This window comes from Microtus ochrogaster, linkage group LG5 (genome assembly GCF_000317375.1).
Source record: "Microtus ochrogaster isolate Prairie Vole_2 linkage group LG5, MicOch1.0, whole genome shotgun sequence".
Lineage (NCBI taxonomy): Eukaryota > Metazoa > Chordata > Mammalia > Rodentia > Cricetidae > Microtus > Microtus ochrogaster.
In genome coordinates, this window is record NC_022031.1 from 24,280,732 (window position 1) to 24,297,886 (window position 17,155).

Sequence of the window (17,155 nt, forward strand, 5' to 3'; positions counted from 1 at the left end):
AGAGCCTGTGAGCACTTGAGTTGCAAGCTGAATTGACTGCTTTTATCTAGAAAGAAATCTGACAAAAATGTGATTATTCAGACTTGGGCATTTGGCAGACATTTCTTTTTTTCAGAAATGAAGTAAGTAAGCCCATCACTTCAAAGAAAACAACTGACAGTATCTGTTGCTAATAATGGAGTTCAACTTTTCAAAAAAATTAGAATTTAGGAAATTTGCATGAAGGTTCATGAGCTGAGAGCTTCCTGATATTTAGAGACTTCTCTAGGAAAGGTACAGTGTCAATGTGTATCGTTTTTTTTTCCCCTGGGTTATGTGTGAGTGTGTGTGTGTGTGTTCTTTTAGTATAGAAATGTCAATATTGGGAAGCAATATCACTCATTAACTTTCTCAAATTTCCAAGTGCATTTTAGCAAGCATTGACATGTAAAAGTTTCATTCAAATTTACTGAACATTTTATTAATGTGGCTTTAGAGTCAATGAAAGTCTCCAATTTAGTTACTACTGTCCTTTAAGAAACATCACTGGAAAATTTTGGCATACTAGCAAAGAAAGCTTCCGAGTTATTTGAAACATCATTCAAGATATTTTTCTAGCTATGTATATTTGTGAGTTTAGATTCTTCAATAATGGTGCTCCCACTAGTCTCCTACTAGCTCCTTTTTTCTCCTTGAGAAAGTATACTTTCTCCAATTAGTATACTCCAATTAGTGAGTATCAATGATCTAAGCAAGAAAAGTTTTTCAAGGCACTTATGCTTAGCATGTGTTCAAGGGAACTGTGGTCAAAAATTGGCGACCTTCTGAAGAATGAAATGGTTAAAGGACAGAAAGCTAAATAAAAAAGGTTTAATAAGATATCTCTTCTCATTTGCCCACTTCACTGAATTTCTTACCTTTTCTTCATGCCGTGTGACTTACTTCCATTTAGCCCCTCAAGGCTGTGCTTCCTCTCTTACTCAACTTAATCAGACCTCTTGGAGTTTTGTCACTGCTCTAACAGTGCTCTCGGCAGCTGTGCTCTTCCACTGTTGGCTTACACCTATGTGCTTTGCCCTCATAGAAGGGTCACACTGCTGCCATTTATGGTTGTCACGTAAGCCACTGAAAGCCTTTGTGAGTTCCAGAGTGGTTTAAGACTTTCTCAAGCTATCTAACCCATCTCTATAGTTACCTCTTTTGTCTTTTATAGCTTCATATAGCCTGCTTGCCCTGCCCTTCCTCTGAGGTTGTTGTGTTTATTATCTCTTTTTCTTTCTTTTCCTAATATCCCTCCTCACGTTTCTGTTGACCACCTCTCGGTTGACCCATCTTTAGCCTCTCATCCACATTTTCCATCTCCTCCATGAAGAACATTAAGCTACCTAGTCGATGGCTCCTGAAGAATATTCTTTAAGTTGTAAACTGTGAAGCACATCAGTTCACATAATAGAGCTTAGTTAAGAGTTTTTACTTGTAAGAATTTGGTAATGCTGCTTGCAACTCTTTCCTGTAGGAATCTGGAGATTTCCAGTCGTGAATTATGAGCCAGTCTGTGTAGAAAGCTTTATTTGATTACTGGCTTCTTGTATAACAGTTAGATGTTTCTCCTTACTAATGATTTTGCCGAATCAGATGTTCTGTAAATAATTACTAAGGAATTTATTTTTTTAAAAAGATCTTCCTTTGACCTTTAATTATAAAAGGCAAGACATAACTCTTCACTAAAGTTTTACTTGCTGTGGATCTTTTTTGGAAATCTAGGATGAAGGCTGATGTATGAGATAGGTATATAGTGAGGAAAAAGGAAGAAGTTAGTTTTCAAGGTTTGTATTGTATAAGACTTGGAAACTTATATCATCTTTTCCTTTATTTATAGGCTGTTGGTAAGACTTATGGGAGTCTCCAGACATTTTCTGATAAATCTGCCATGGTCACAAAGTCCTTAGAATACCTTGGTGAAGTATTAAAATACATAAAGCCTTATTTGGGAAAAAAAATTTCCAGTGCAGGGTTGCAGCTGACTTATGGAATTATGGGTATGTATTTCTGACATGTTTTTGCTAGAAACATTTCCTTAACTCTATCCATTAGGACCCAAATGGAAAAAGATACATAAGACAAATCACTTAACTCTTTGTGGAGGTGTAAGATAGTATGAATGAAATACAGTGGTTTGCTTAAGATAGTTTAAGCTGTCCCTCATTATTTGTTGTTCTCTTATTGATATTAAATATTATGATAATAACAGAAGATATTTCCACACTAACTGCTGCTGATAATTTCAGACAAATTATAAAACCCAAACCTCTAAAATGAACCTTGTATTAATGTTTACCTACATTTAGGTAGAAGATGAAACACCAGAAAGCCGTCACTCCCTTTCATTGTTTGTAGTCTCCTATGCATGGAGAAGGAGGTCCCGAGAGATACTTAGTATAATACCAATGACATTGATGCTCCAAATCTTACTCTTCACAAACTGGTTTCTTTTTCAAAAGAAATCTTCTTGTGCTTGTTCTATAACGATGGGGTTCACATTTCTTTAGGAAGTTAGTAATTTGAATATCTTTGTTGACTAAACCATGTTGCTAACCAAAAATAGGAACAGAATAAAAGGAAATGAGAAATATTCCCTCAGAAGTTTTATATAGAATTTAAGTTTTGAATTTTCTTTATTTCTCTATGGCCCAAACCTTGTATCTATTCCCTTTAATCTTGAGGACGTATGAATAAACCTTATTTGGGCTGTCTGAAACCTTTTATCTTTGTTGTGAAAGATAAAGGAGACTGTGAAGCTGTGGAAATGTGGATAATGTAGAAGGTACTGAAAGCATTACTTGCAATTCAGATTATATAATTTTAGAAAAAAAGGTGGTGATTTATTACCGATTCAGCAGTAATATCTATATGATTATTTTAGCAAGTCAAGCTTATGACTTACTAGTCTCTAAGAAAGTTGCTTGTCATTTTCAGATTTAGCTTTTCCCAAAGTAAATGGATGATTACAACGTACATGATAACTGTATCAAGAATCACAGAATCCCTTATGAACTGATAATATGTGCATTTGGGGCAAATTTTTGCTCATGAAAAATTGAGGGCTTTCTTTGTTGTTTTGCACTGAGTGCGCTCTCTCCCCTCCCCTCCCCTCCCCTCCCCTTCCCCCCCTTCTCCATACAGGTAGAGCCAGATTCTCTCCATTTGCCTAGGTCTCAAAGGGTAAGAATGGATTACATAGCTAATAAATTTACTCATTTTTCCATTAGAAATTAGAACAAGTAACTTGCTGGTTACATAAAAGACTTAAAACAGAATGGAGAAAGAGCAAATATAACTCCTTAAGAGTTTGAGCCTGTGTTAGGATTAGGATATCATAGCCATAGGAAGGGGCCGATAAATTACCGTTTCCGAGCTCAGGGCACCTCTGGGGTGTGTGTGTGTGGTTTTATAAGACTGCTAGTGGAAGTCAGTAAAACTGCACTCCAGGTTAGGAAGAGTGAGATCCTAATAGATGAGTGATTTCTGACAAAGAGGAATTGATACTTTCCTCACGTTGTTTTTCTGAGGTTGGGGCAGATAGGAGAAACTTGGTCTTGGTTTCATTTAGATTTCCCATTCTTTGTATCTCATAGTTTTCTTTTCACATTGCCTGCATCTCACCATCGCTGTTTCTGTGCATTCTTCCCCCTTTTCCCTGGTTGATAGTCTACCGATGACCCTTCAGGGCTCATCCCTATAGTTCCTACTTTTGCTACATCCCAAGGAGACTTTGTCTTTGCCGTGCCATTGCATTTCATTTGTACTCTTTAGTGAAGAATTAAATGAGTGCCTTAATGTCTTTTCACTCGGCATATGTTTCTTCCTGCTGTCTATTTTGACTTGTTGCTATAATAAAGTACATTTTTTACATAGAGTAGCAAAAATGTTCTGATTAGGAGATAATTGTAACCAAAGCTACTTTTCTTTTTTTTATTAGGAATTCTTGTTAAGTCGTGGGCACAAATCTTTGTCACCTCGAAAGCACAGAAGCTACTGTTTCGGATCATAGATTGTTTGCTGCTGCCGCACACGGTTTTACAGCAGGAGAAGGAGTTGCCTGCGCCAATGCTGACTGCAATTCAGAAGAGTCTTCCTCTGTATCTCCAGGTATACCCAGTGTATGAACTGCCTCAAAGCATGCTTCAAAGTACAGATTGGAGAAATTGTGATCTCAAAAGTACTATTTGCATATAGCACATCCATTGAAAATGTTTTGAATGCCTTTTGTGTTTGGCTTTGGAAACAAAGGGGAGAGAGGCAAATGTTCAAGAAGCTCGAGTTGGGAATGAAGGCAAGGAGTTCAAAAGGTTTCAGAAGCTCACTCAGTATTTTCCTTGGAGACCTTAGTTCTGTGAGAGCCAAACTGGGGTGAAAAGGACAGAAAAGCAGCACAAAGAACTCTGGGTGTGAAGGCAGAATGCCTAGGAGTCAGAGGGCCATTCCTGTCAGAGTAACCTAGACAAGGTCAAGAGCTTTAAGGAAAAATCTAGCACACCTGGGAAATACAAATCATTCTTCTGCGGCTGGAAATTCACATAGGAAGAGACATGTGATGGAGGGTTTTATATTCCTTGCCAAAAATTTGGACTCCATCTCATGCATGCACAATGTTGGTTGTGAGCAAACAAGTGTGAGTTGTGCTTGTATTTGCGAAAATGATCTTGGTGTGGGAGTTAGATTTAAGACCTATGAGGCAGTGACTAGTTCATTGAAATACTCCACACGTTACTAGAAGGTTTAAACTAAGCAGTGAGATTAGAGCCTGTGCAGATGTCAGAAACGTTGATGAACTCTGATTAAAAATACATTACTAAATGTGGGAGAGAAACAGAAGTGGATGCATTAGACAAGACTGATAGTGGCTGGAAAGTGCTGCTGGTACTGAAACAGCCGTGGTGACACAGACCTGTAGTGCCAGGATTTGGGAGGCTGATAGAGGAGTTCCTGGCCAGCCAGGAATATATATAGAAAAAGCTGGCTTTAATAGCTTTAGTTTGAAGTGATTTGGAATGTGTAAATGTGTAAATAATGATATCCCGTGGGCAGTCTGAAGTACTGGTCTCTTTCATTAGTGTGTGATACTGAAAGTTAGGCCTTTATAAATTTGAGATTCTCTAAAAAAAGGAGAGGCAGAGAGGAGCAGATTTTGATAAGTTAGCATAGTCTCCCATGGTGGATTTTTTTAAAAGCAAAGTTTTGAGATTTCTAAGAAATTTTAAGGTGACTCTAATTATATGTTCATGTTGGTGTGTATGTCAAAGCTGAGTGTGCCATCAAACTCAGGTGCATGGGAGAACAAATATATGGGATGGCGCTGGGAGTGCAGGAAAGTCTGGATATTTGTTCTGTGTGGTCTTCTTAGAACTAGTTTACTTGTAAGTAGATGTTGCTTAAGAAATAAAGTGAGGTTTTTCTTGAATTATCCATTTGGCAGAACTGACGGGAAGCTGCATCTTTAATTTTTAAAGGTGCTCTGTTGTCTTTGGATCTGTGGATTCTGTCTGCCACCAACTTCTCGCTCTGCTTTTTCCAAAAAATAAAAAAAGCACTCAAGACTGAGCAGGCGGGCTCCACCATTGTTCATTTTAACTATGTTCTTGCCTGTATTTCAGTGGCTCTATACTATTTTTCACTACAAATGAACTCCTAGAGTTTTTAGTAGATAAACATCCAGTTATGGCTACAATGGAGTCCTAATAAACATGCAGAAAATTGTTTCTTCTTCTGAGGGAATGGATTTAATCATTTGTAAGTATTAAATATTGTTATGAGAGTATCTTGCTAACTTGCATACATATGGAAGGGATTATATCAAGATACATGCAGCAAGATACTATAATGAGTTCTTGTGACTTCTCTTAAGTTCTTAATTTCTTTGAACCTCAGTTTCCTTGACTGTAAAATGGAAATATGATATTAATTCTTCTGTTCTAAAAATTGAAATGAAATGACTAAAGCACTTGGCACGGTAGCACATAGAAAAACTTCTAGGGAGGTGCTTATTCTTGGTCTAAGTATCAGCATCTTTCTTTTATTATGAGTTGTTAAAAAATTATCTTATTTCTTTGCATGGCAAATTTTCAGGGTAAATATTATGTTCTTAGGCAAAATGACTGAATGATACCTCCCCTATCTAGCTGTGCCTCTGTGGATTAGCAGTCCACGCTCTGAGGGGGCAGGCTTTTACTCTTTTATCTTTTACTTCCTGATAAACTGAGCTTTGGTTTAAATCCTTTGAAAAATACTGTTGGCACATGTATTTTATAACTTAGAAATGACATGGGTATGTAATTATGATCATGGTAGTCAAGTGTTGTGTGCAGGAGGACCAGAGGAAGAATATTCCCTTTCTCTTCCTGAAGGCTTACCTTCATTTCCTCTGGTCATGCCTCTACAACATATGTTAGATTATGTTATATTTCACTACCATATATACTATCCCAACTCAACTCTAGAAAGGCCATGTTTGCCTTACTTATTCATGATACCTGAAGTCCTATTTAATAAGAAGGTACAAACTCTGCCATGAATACTAATGCTGGAGAACATATTAGTAAGTTTAAACACTATTTGAAACTTCGCCTTTTGACATTTCTCTTTTTGCTTATTTTCCCTTCTATAGGGCATATGTATTGTGTGCTGTCAGTCTCAAAATCAAAATGCCTACTTGAATCAGTTGCTAAGGAATGTCATTGAGCAGTATATTGGAAGGTTTCTCCCCACCTCACCGTGTGTTTCAGATCTTGGACAGCATCCTGTTCTTTTGGCACTGAAAAGTCCAGCCTCTCTTCCAATGATGACGCCCCTAAGAAAGCACATTGTCCATGCTGTAAGGTAATACAGTTATTACAAAGAGGTGTATGTAGAAGTTATTAATCGCATCCAAAAATAATTCATACTATCTCAGAAATGTTAATATCCCTCAGCATTGTGGTAGCTTATAAAAAACTTTTTTTCCATGAAACATTAAGAATTTGTTGCATCAGGAAGAAGAGATATATTTAAAAGTTTGTTCCTTAACATCTAGTAATGTTCCACAGCACAGCTATAACTGCTTGCTCATTTTTGTAATAGAAGAGACATCTCTCTCTTTTCCTAGTTTTGTTATCTTACCCCTCTAGAAATAAAGCCCACATAGCACTTATATAAAGTCTTTATGTGAAAATAAATTATCATTTTATGGAATAAATGATAGGAAAGCCACTGCTGATATTGTGACAGCTCTCAATGAAGAATCCACCAGAATGTTTTTGATAGCTCCTGTGTGCTTATAGATTAAAAAAATAATAATTTGTTAATATTATATTTGCTTTTAAAATTGTGTTAGTTTAACTATGTAACTGTTACTTTCCTTCTATACCTCCCTAAACATACATTTTTATGAGCTGGAGAGATGGTAGAGTGGTTAGGAGCACTGACTGCTCCTTCAAGAGGGCCCCGGTTCAGTTGCCTGCATCCACATGGCAGCTCACAACTGTCTGCAACTCCAGTACCAGGGATCTGACACCCTCACACAGAAACACATGCAGGCAAAACACCAGTGCACATGAAATAAAAAAATTTTTAAAAAGTTACTTTTTAAAAAAGATGCATTTCTATTGTTTTCATCACAATAGAAATTGTATTTTGTACAATATAGTTTGTAACAATTACTCTATGAGAGCTAACTGAAAATATGAATGTTGATGAAGAATATGAAGTATGTTATTAACTTACTAATTATCTCAGGTTTTTTTTTTGTTTTCACGTGTTTATTAGTCAGTTTTTCATTGTTTTGACAAGACACCTGAGAAAAACAATTTAAAGGGGGAAAGGTTTATTTGGGCCCCTGGCTTTAGATCATTGTTGGCTTCACTGCTTTTAGGTCTGTCTGTGCAGAGGAGGAAAACAATGACAAAACAAGCTCACTCACTTCCCTCTGGGAAGCAGAGGGCAACAGGAACAGGGTGAGGGAACAAAACACAGCCCCTGAAGTGCGCACCCCAAATGACCTACTTCTCCTAACTAGACCCACTTCTAATATTTCTGAGTCCGTATGACAGCATTACCAGTTAAGGACATAAGCTTTTGGGAAACACTTTGTCACTTGTTGGTAGGTCCAGTTTGTCACACAGGATTAATATAAATCATAATAAGCATTAATACCTAAACTGTTTCTGTAGTAGCAAGTACATAGTCCTTTTAATTGTTTTTATTAGTGTGTGTGTGTGTGTGTGTGTGTGTATATTCCCCTGACTTCCTCTGCCCCCCCAAGCCTCTCCTATGATCTTCATGCTCCCAATTTACTCAAGAGATCTTGTCTTTTTACTTCTCATGTAGATTAGATCCATGTATGTCTCTCTTAGGGTCCTCATTGTTGTCTAGGTTCTCTGGGATTGTGAATTGTAGGCTGGTTTTCCTTTGCTGTATGTCTAAAAGCCACTTATGAATGAGTACATGTGATATTTGTCTTTCTGGGTCTGGGTTACCTCACTCAATATGATGACTTCTAGATCCATCTTTTTGCCTGCAAATTTCAAGATGTCATTTTTTTTCCTGCTGTGTAGTACTCCGCTGTATATATAAATGCACCATTTATCCACTCTTCAGTCAAGGGGCATTTATGTTGTTTCCATGGTTTGGCTATGACAAATAATGCTATTATGAACATAGTTAAGTACATATACTTGTGGTACATCATTTGGGCAAATAACTAAAAGCAGTATTGCTGGATCTTAAGGTAGGTTGTTTTCTAATTTCTGAGAAATTGCCATACTGATATCCGATGGTGTTGTACCAGTTTGTACTCCCACAAGCAATCCCTTTACCCCACATTATCTCCAGCAATAGTTCTCATCAGTGTTTTTGATCTTTCTCTGATGCAAAGATTTGCATTTCTCTGATGGCTAAGGATGTTGAGCATTTCCTTACGTGTCTTTTTTGATGACCAGCCCTCTGTCCAATGTGGGGTTGATGAGGATCTTTTTCCATTTCGTAGGCTGCCGTTTTGTCTTGTTGACAGTATCCATTTCTTTACAGAAGTGTCTCAGTTTCATGTTGTTTTTTTAGGTCTCATTTATTAATTTTTGCTCTCAGTGTCTGTCCTATTGGGATTATATTTAGGAAGTAGTCTCTTGTGCCAATGTGTTCAAGTATACTACCCACTTTCTCTTCTGTAAGGTTCAGTGCAGTTGGCTTTATGTTGAGATCTTTAATCTATTTGGACTTGAGTTGTATGCATGGTGATAGATATGGATCTATTTTCATTCTTCTACATGTGATATCAAGTATGCCAGGGCACCATTTGTTGAATACTTATCTTCTTTCCATTTCATGTTTTTTGCTGCTTTGTCAAAAATCAGGTATTCATAGGTGTGTGGATTGATATCCTGGTCTTCGATTCGGTTCCATTTGTCCTCCTGTCTGTTTTTAGGCCAATACCAGGCTGTTTTCAGCATTGTAGCTCTGTAGTAGAGTTTGAAGTCAGGGATTGTGATGCCTCCAGAAGTTTTTTTATTGTACAGGATTGTTTTGGCTCTCCTGGGTTTTTTGCTTTTCCATATGAAGTTGAGTACTGTTCTTTTGAGGTCTGTGAAGAATTTTGCTGGAATTCTGGTGGGCATTGCATTGAATCTGTAAATTGCTTTTGGTAAGATTGCCATTTTTACTATGTTAATCCTACATACCCAAGAGCATGGGAGATCTTTCCATTTTCTGGTGTCTTCTTCAATTTCCTTCTTCAAAGAATTAAAGTTCTTTTCATTACAGGTCTTCCACTTGTTTGTTTAGAGTTACTCCATGATATTTGATGTTATTTGTGGCTACTGTGAAGGGTGATGTTTCTCTGATTTCTTTCTTGGCCCATTTATCATCTGTGTAAAGGAGGGCTACTGAATTTTTCGAGTTAATCTTGTATTCTGCTACATTATGGAAGGTGTTTATGAGTTGTAGAAGTTTTTGAGAAGTTTCTATGAGGTGCTGAGAAGAAGGTATATTCTATTTTGTTTGGATGGACTGTTTTATAGATGTCTGTTAAGTCCATTTGAGGCATAACGTATGTTAATGCCCTTATTTCTCTGTTAATTTTCTGTCCTGAAGACCTGTCCAGTGGTGAGAGTGGGGTGTTGAAGTTTCCCACTGTTAGTGTGTGGGGTTTAATGTGTAATTTAAGCTTCAGTTTTGTTTCTTTTACATATGAGAGTGCCCTTTTATTTGGGGCATAGGCATTCAGTATTGAGATTTCCTCTTGATTGATTTTTTCCTATGACTAATATGAAATGTCCTTCTTTGTCTCTTTTGATTGATTTTAGTTTGAAGTCTATTTTGTTAGATATTAGGATAGCTACACCAGCTTTTTTCTTATGTCCATTTGATTGGAAAATCTCTTCCCAACCCTTTACTGTGTTTTTAGGGTTGGGGTGTGTTTCTTGTATGCAGCAGAAAGATGGATTCTTCTTCAGATGGATTTGTATCCAATCTGTTAGCCTGTGTCTTTTGTAGGTGAGTCAAGTCCATTTTTGTTAAGGGACATTAATGGCCCGTGATTGCTCATTCCTGTTATTTTAGTTTTTGTTTTTGCAGATGTTATTGTGTGTGTTTTTCTCCTTTGGGATTTGCTGCTTTGTGATAATCAATTTGTGTTTTTGTTGATGTAGCCAACTTCCTTGGGTTGGAGTTTTCATTCTAGTACTTTGTATATGGCTGGATTTGGTTGCTAGGTATTGGATAAATCTGATTCTTTTATGGAATGTCTTGTTTTGTCCATCTATGGTGACTGAAATTTTTGCTGGGAATAGTAGTCTGGGCTGACACCCATGGTATCTTAATGTCTGTAGAACGCTTGACTAGGAACAGGCTTTCATCATTTCCGTTGAGAAGTCAGGTGTAATTCTGATAGGTCTGCCTTTATATGTTACTTGGGCTTTTTCATTTGCAGCTCTTAATATTCATTTTTTCTTTATTCTGTATGTTTAGTGTTTTTATTATATGGCAAGGGGACTTTTTTTATTGGTCCTGTCTATTTGGTGTTTTTTAAGCTTCTTGAATCTTCATTAGCATATCTTTCTTCAAGTTAGGAAAGTTTTCTTCTGTGATTTTGTTGAACATATTTTCTGTGCCTTTGAGCTAGCATTCTTCTTCTATATCTATTATTCTTAGGTTTGATCTTTCCATGGTGTCCCATATTTTCTAGATATTTTATGTTAGGCTTTTGTGAGATTTAATATTTTCTTGGACCGATGAGTATATTTCCTCTTTTGTATATTCAGCACTTGAGAATCTCTCTCCCATCTCTTGTATTCTGCTGTTATGTTGCATTTGTGATTCCTGATTGTTTTCCCATATTTTCCATTTCCAGAATTTCCTCTGTTTGTGTTTTCTTTATTGTCTCTATTTTAGTTTTCAAGTCTTGAATAGTTTCTTTCATCTCTTTGATTGCTTTTTCTTCGTTTAAAGGATTTGTTGATTTCTTCCAATTTTTTGTTTGTCTTTTCCTCTACTTTGAGGGAATTTTTTATTTCCTCCATAAGGGTGTCAAACATTTTTCTAAATTTATTTTTTAGGTCATTTTCTTCTGCTTCATCTATATTGGTGTGATCAAGTCTTGCTGTTGTAGAACCACTGGCTTTTCATGGTGTTGTGTTATTCTTTGTGGTGTTAAGTGTGTTGCCATCTTTTTCTCTGATTGATGTAGTTGGGGCTGTGTCTCTGGTAATCAATCTTCCTGGTGCCAATGGACTCAAGGCTCAGATGGTTTCTCGTAGGGGTGCATTCAGGGCCACGTTTCCAGTCACCTTGCAGGTCACTGAGCCAGCTAAGCAGCAGACTAGTGTGAGTCCTGTCATTTCCATTCTTCATGGCGGTCACTTGGGTGTCTCCAATGGTGATTATGTGGGACATCTTCCACTTTGGGATATTTCAGCAAATACATATTTTAGTCATGAATTTCCTTTATTATAAACTAGAGCTTCCTTTATACTGTTGTTTAGAGAATACCTGAGATATTTAGTGTTTCATACATGTTGACATCAGGTCATAGGATCTTCTTTTGTATTAAAAATAATAAAAAGGACATGGTTAGAAAGTTTGCTGCTACACAATATTTTCCAACTCCTCAGCACTGAACACCAGCAAATGTGTGGAGTTTTCTTGGCAATTTCCAAAACATAAGATTATCTTTTTTCACTCTTAGTGACTTGCTGGTGCAATGTATGATTCCCAAGGAAGGTATTGGTGTAGACAGCTTGATGGTCCTTTAGAAATGACTGTTCTGAAGGAAACATGAGGATTTTCCTAGGATGGAAGATAAGCATAAACCAGATCATTTTGAATTATTTTAGAGGACTTTCATTCAACAAAGGGAATTGTTATATTTGCTAGATAAGATAACTAGTTGTTTGGGGGATAAAGTTAACTTTTACTGAGAAGATGTTTGAAGACTATATCCCAGAATATTCTAAATATATTTTAAGTATTCTATTTTTAGAATATTCTAGGGTATGTTTTCTTTATTTTTATCCTTGAAGTAATGAGAAAGGTACAATGCCATCAAACTTGGCCCAGGTGTAATACAGAGAAGGTACGTGTATAATGTAGGGGTGGGGATGGTTTAATAACATTCGCTCTCCACCTTTAATTCATTTTTATGCAAAAAGATTTATTTTTCACTTGTGTGTATCAGTTTTGCCTGCATGTATGGAATTGTACTGTGTGCATGCCTGGTGCCTGTAGAAGCTAAAAGAATGCATCAGAAACCCTGGAACTGGAGTTTTGGATGCTTGAAAGCTGCCCTGTGGGCACAGAGGCAAATTCAGTGTCTGTGCAACAGCAGCAGGTGCTCTTACCTGCTGAGCCGTCTCTCCAACCTTCATTTCTTAGGATTCTTTTTGTTTGTTTGTTTCCTTGTTTTAGTTTTTAACTAACCCTTTATATCCTTTAGCCATAACATTAGAAAATTTGGCAATAGAAATTATCTTCCCCTGTCTTCATGTAGTGATTAAAATTATCATACTGTCTGTTAAAGTTTTGATATTCTATGAGACTAGATTATTGGTATGTAGTATTTATAAGTTTCTGTGTTGAAATACCTTCATTTTGGTCTCTCTGTCTCTCTCTGGTGGGTAGGTGGGTGGGTGGGCCAGAGGACAGCCTCTGAGGTCTTTCTTTTGTTGTCACCACCTTGTTTGTGAAATGCCCTGTACTGCTGGGTTAGACTGCCCAGCAGCTGTGTTGGTGATCAACCCGGGAGGTCTGTCTGGCTCTCTCTCTCTGTATTGCTGAGATTACAAGTTCAAGCAGCCATGCCTGGTTTTTTTATGGGAACTGAACTCAGGTCCTTGTGATTACAAGGCAAGTTTTACTGACTGAGCCATCTTCCCAGCCTTGACTTGATCTTTGTAATGATCTGATGTAATTATAGAATTCTGTTTCTCATACATTCCTAGAGTCGTGTTACTTGGGCCAGAAACTTTATTGTCTTTTGTTCATTCCCATTTCTCTTATCACATTACACCATGGTAATCACTACATCTAGTCTTTCTTCTAAAACTAAAACCCTCTTGCCCCTTTCTTCTTTTTTCTTTTTCTTTTTAGTACAGGTCTCATAGTGTCACCTTGCCTGGCCTGGAGCTCACAAAGATCCATAGTTTATGCCTCCCAAGTACCTGGATTAAAAGCGTTCTACCAGTTTTGCCAGATTAGTTTTGACACTTCCCTGCTCCCAAACCTTCGCTGACTCCTTTCTCCTGCACTCATCTTTCTGTTGGTGGTGTCCCTGTCCTATATATGCCCCACTGACCCTGGTTTAGTTATTGCTCTCAAGATGCTTTATTCTTCCCTATATTATAGCTTTGTCCATGCCAGTCTCTTTATTAAAATGTCATCCTCAGCACTCATACCCACTGTCCTGCATGCAAGCTGTGACTAATACCACAGGGTAACACATGTCTTTTTGACCCAATTTTTAGGTTCAGAATAGTTTTGGCTTAGTTCGAACTGCATTTCCAGCAAGATTGTAGTAATCTGTTATTACATTTGAGATATTACCTTGTTTACTATAAACTCCATGACAAATGGGGAGGTGAATTTAAATCATAAACCCAAATTAAGCCCTTTGGTTAGTATCCTAGCTGTATACTCAGATTTCTGGTTTACTTCATATGTAATTAAGGATGGCTTTTATTCTTTATGTATTAGATTCCGGCTGACTAGAAGGGTGACTAAGTTTTTGTTTTCAATATTCAATAATAAGTAGAGTTGGGCTCTTATGGTTCCCTCCATTCTGCACCTTTCTACTATGTGATCTGTTTGAGTTAGGGCTTCTCAGAATCCCTGACAATTCTGTGATGATTCTTTGTCAAAGTCACATATATTAAAATTGCCCCTTTATTGACACAACTAACTTCTCCACTAGATGATGAGGCTGTTGTTTGTTCTTTTTCACTTAATTCTATATATGCTTATTTTTACATTGTTCCTGGTGTTCAGTGTGTACCAAATTAATGTTTATTTGGGGCATTAGTAATTCTGCACTGCACAGAACAAAACAGAACACTGCCTAAAATGGTTGTAGCAAGAATGTTAAATTTGTGGGAGTCACTGTGTGTGGGGAACTAGAGTGATTGATTATGTAGTTTCTTGAATGAATTTATAAGCCTTAGTTGTTTTTGTAGATTTGAAACATATGTGTATGTCAGTTTTGATTGGATAGGGTCTGGGGCTGGAAATGCACTGCAGTGGCAGGAAGCTTGCTCACCATGTTCAAGGTTCTACGTTAATCCCAAGACCAGTAAAATGAAAACTATCATATGGGGATGTTAAGTATTTTTGGGCCAATTTTCATATCATCTAAATATTTTAAAGACACTCAATACTTTGACACTTATTCATTTTTTGAATGGTGAGCAGGACCAGTTCTAAGTGGTTGAGAGGGAAGATGAGTCAAAAGGTTGTTATCCTTCCAATCTCTGTTGAATTTTGATGTTACAGTTTATCATGCCTGGAGAGAAGATATTCAATCTTAAATTAGTTCTTTAAATTTCCTAGCGAAGGAAAGATAAAGCTGGAACGGGAAGCTAATTCCTAGGATTGTCCTTTTATTTATTTAGAAACACAAGACCCCTCCTAAATTCTAAGTAAATAAATTGAGGGGAGATTTGTTTATGCAAATTTGACATTAGAGGAAGTGTTGATTCCTGGTAAAACTGATAAGGGATATGAGTCTCTGGGAAATGGAGAAAACAAGTTAGCAGTTAGGTTTGGTTAAGTTCATTTTAAGATGAGATTGCTTAAGATTTTAAAATCTGTACTAGGTTTTAGAGCACATAGCACACCAAAATGCTCCACAAAGTTAACACAGTAAATATACATTATTTTAAAACTATACTTTATCTAGGGAATGAATTTTTCCAGTGTCTTTAATATGCATGGCATTTGATTCTGCTCAATTGAAACTTGAAATAGAAGAAAAGTAAAATAAAATTTGCTTGTTTTCAGGAAATCCTATCTTGAGTTCAAAGGGTCCTCACCCCCTCCTCGATTAGCATCTGTATTGGCCTTCACCCTCCAGCTCTTCAAGGAAACCAGCTTGGGTGTTTGTGACCTTGAGCTACTCCTTCCTGGCATCTTAAAATGTCTGGTGTTGGTCAATGAACCCCAAGGTTAGTTGGCTCAGTCTTGATCTTCAGCATTTTTTATGTATGAGTTGAGCAACTGTTCTTTCACATGGATTAGACTCAGAGCTGTAAAAGGTACATGGTCATTCTCCATCCCTTGGTATGAGTCATGGCTGGTGGGGGGGCGGCGGGGGGGTGTTCAATACTGGCACACTTCAGTCATTTTAGTTTAGGTTTTTTGGGAGAGTTGTATCAACCTCTCCCCTCCTTGAAGAAAGTAATTTATGTATGGGGTACTTCCTTTGTCAGGCTAATTAAAAGAAGAAAATGTTTGTGCTGATTTACTCTGATGTCACATGATACTTGTCAAGTGTCAGGAGGTGGGAGGTCAGTGTAACCTCTTCTCCTTAGTTTTCTGCTAGAATACCCACGTGTGGGAGGCTCCTTGAGCAGCCCCTTTCCTTTAATCTCCACTGTGTCACCTTGAGTGCTCACTCTGAAGTACGCTCTCTAGTCCCCACTGTAACATGCTTTAATAAGTTTGTGCAGACTGCAGAACAGGAGTCACAGTGCTGGCTTGACTCTGGTAGGCCATTGGCCTCTTGGTCCTGGTTTTTGTGCAGAGGTGTGTGGTGTGTGTGTGTGTGTGTGTATGTGTTATAATGTGGACTCTGAGGAACCTGAGGGCAGTGCCTAAAGTGATGGTGGAAAATGCAAATTATCTTTGCATGTTCTGTTGTTCCTCAAAAATTTATGCTATTTTCGACTGCTCTCCGTCTGAGTCTGGGAAGAGTGATTTGTTACATTTCCTTAGTGTACTATGGCTTGGCAGGAGGACATGCCCTGTGGTGGCTTGAGAAAGCCTGGATCTTTAGAATAGAAGCATTGTGCTTGTTAAAGCTCGCTATGGAGAAGTGCAGCGAGAGCCTTGCACTGCATCAGTCAGGGTTTCCTCACTTGGTGCAATTGTCATGTAGCCATGGTTTTCTTCCCTGTGTTATTAACAGCAGGTCTACACCTCTAGATGGAAAATCCTGAAAGGTAGCGTTCATACGGTTTAAATTATATGCCGTTCTGAGTAGCTTTATCCAGATTGAATTCCACAAACTCTCAGAAAACACGCCTCTGAGACAGAAGTAGATAAGCTTCCTTACCCACGGAACAACAGGTGATAGCTACAGGGTAGGGCTTCCTTTTGAGATAACAGAAGGAGTATGAAGCTGACTCTGGTTACACTTGCACATGTCTGACAATACTAACAGTCCCTGCACTGTATGCGAGGCTTCTGCTTCCACACACTGTGACAGTCAAGGTGGTCCTTTAAAGCAAATATGATTATTCAGTTTGAAGACACTTATAATATATATTAGTGGGCCCCAAACAGGAGTTTTATACCATTAAGAACATAAGTTTTTCACATAATTGCTCAGGTCTGAGTTACTCAGCTTCATAGTACCTTAATAAATCAACTTTAAGTGCAAGAAGGTTGACTTGCCCCCGTTTTGTAAGCTTCAAAGTACATGGTCATTTTACACACACACACA

At 37.6% G+C, this 17,155-nt stretch overlaps 1 protein-coding gene across 1 annotated transcript in view; it reads left to right on the plus strand.

The window, feature by feature from the left end:
• Mms22l (MMS22 like, DNA repair protein) overlaps positions 1-17,155 on the plus strand; it is a 110,069-nt gene that overhangs the window by 88,840 nt on the left and 4,074 nt on the right. Inside the window, exons 19-22 of the mRNA XM_026786734.1 lie at positions 1,859-2,018; positions 3,959-4,128; positions 6,644-6,855; positions 15,493-15,656. Of these exons, the coding sequence (XP_026642535.1) occupies positions 1,859-2,018; positions 3,959-4,128; positions 6,644-6,855; positions 15,493-15,656 (706 nt within the window). The remainder of the gene's footprint in view (positions 1-1,858; positions 2,019-3,958; positions 4,129-6,643; positions 6,856-15,492; positions 15,657-17,155) is intronic.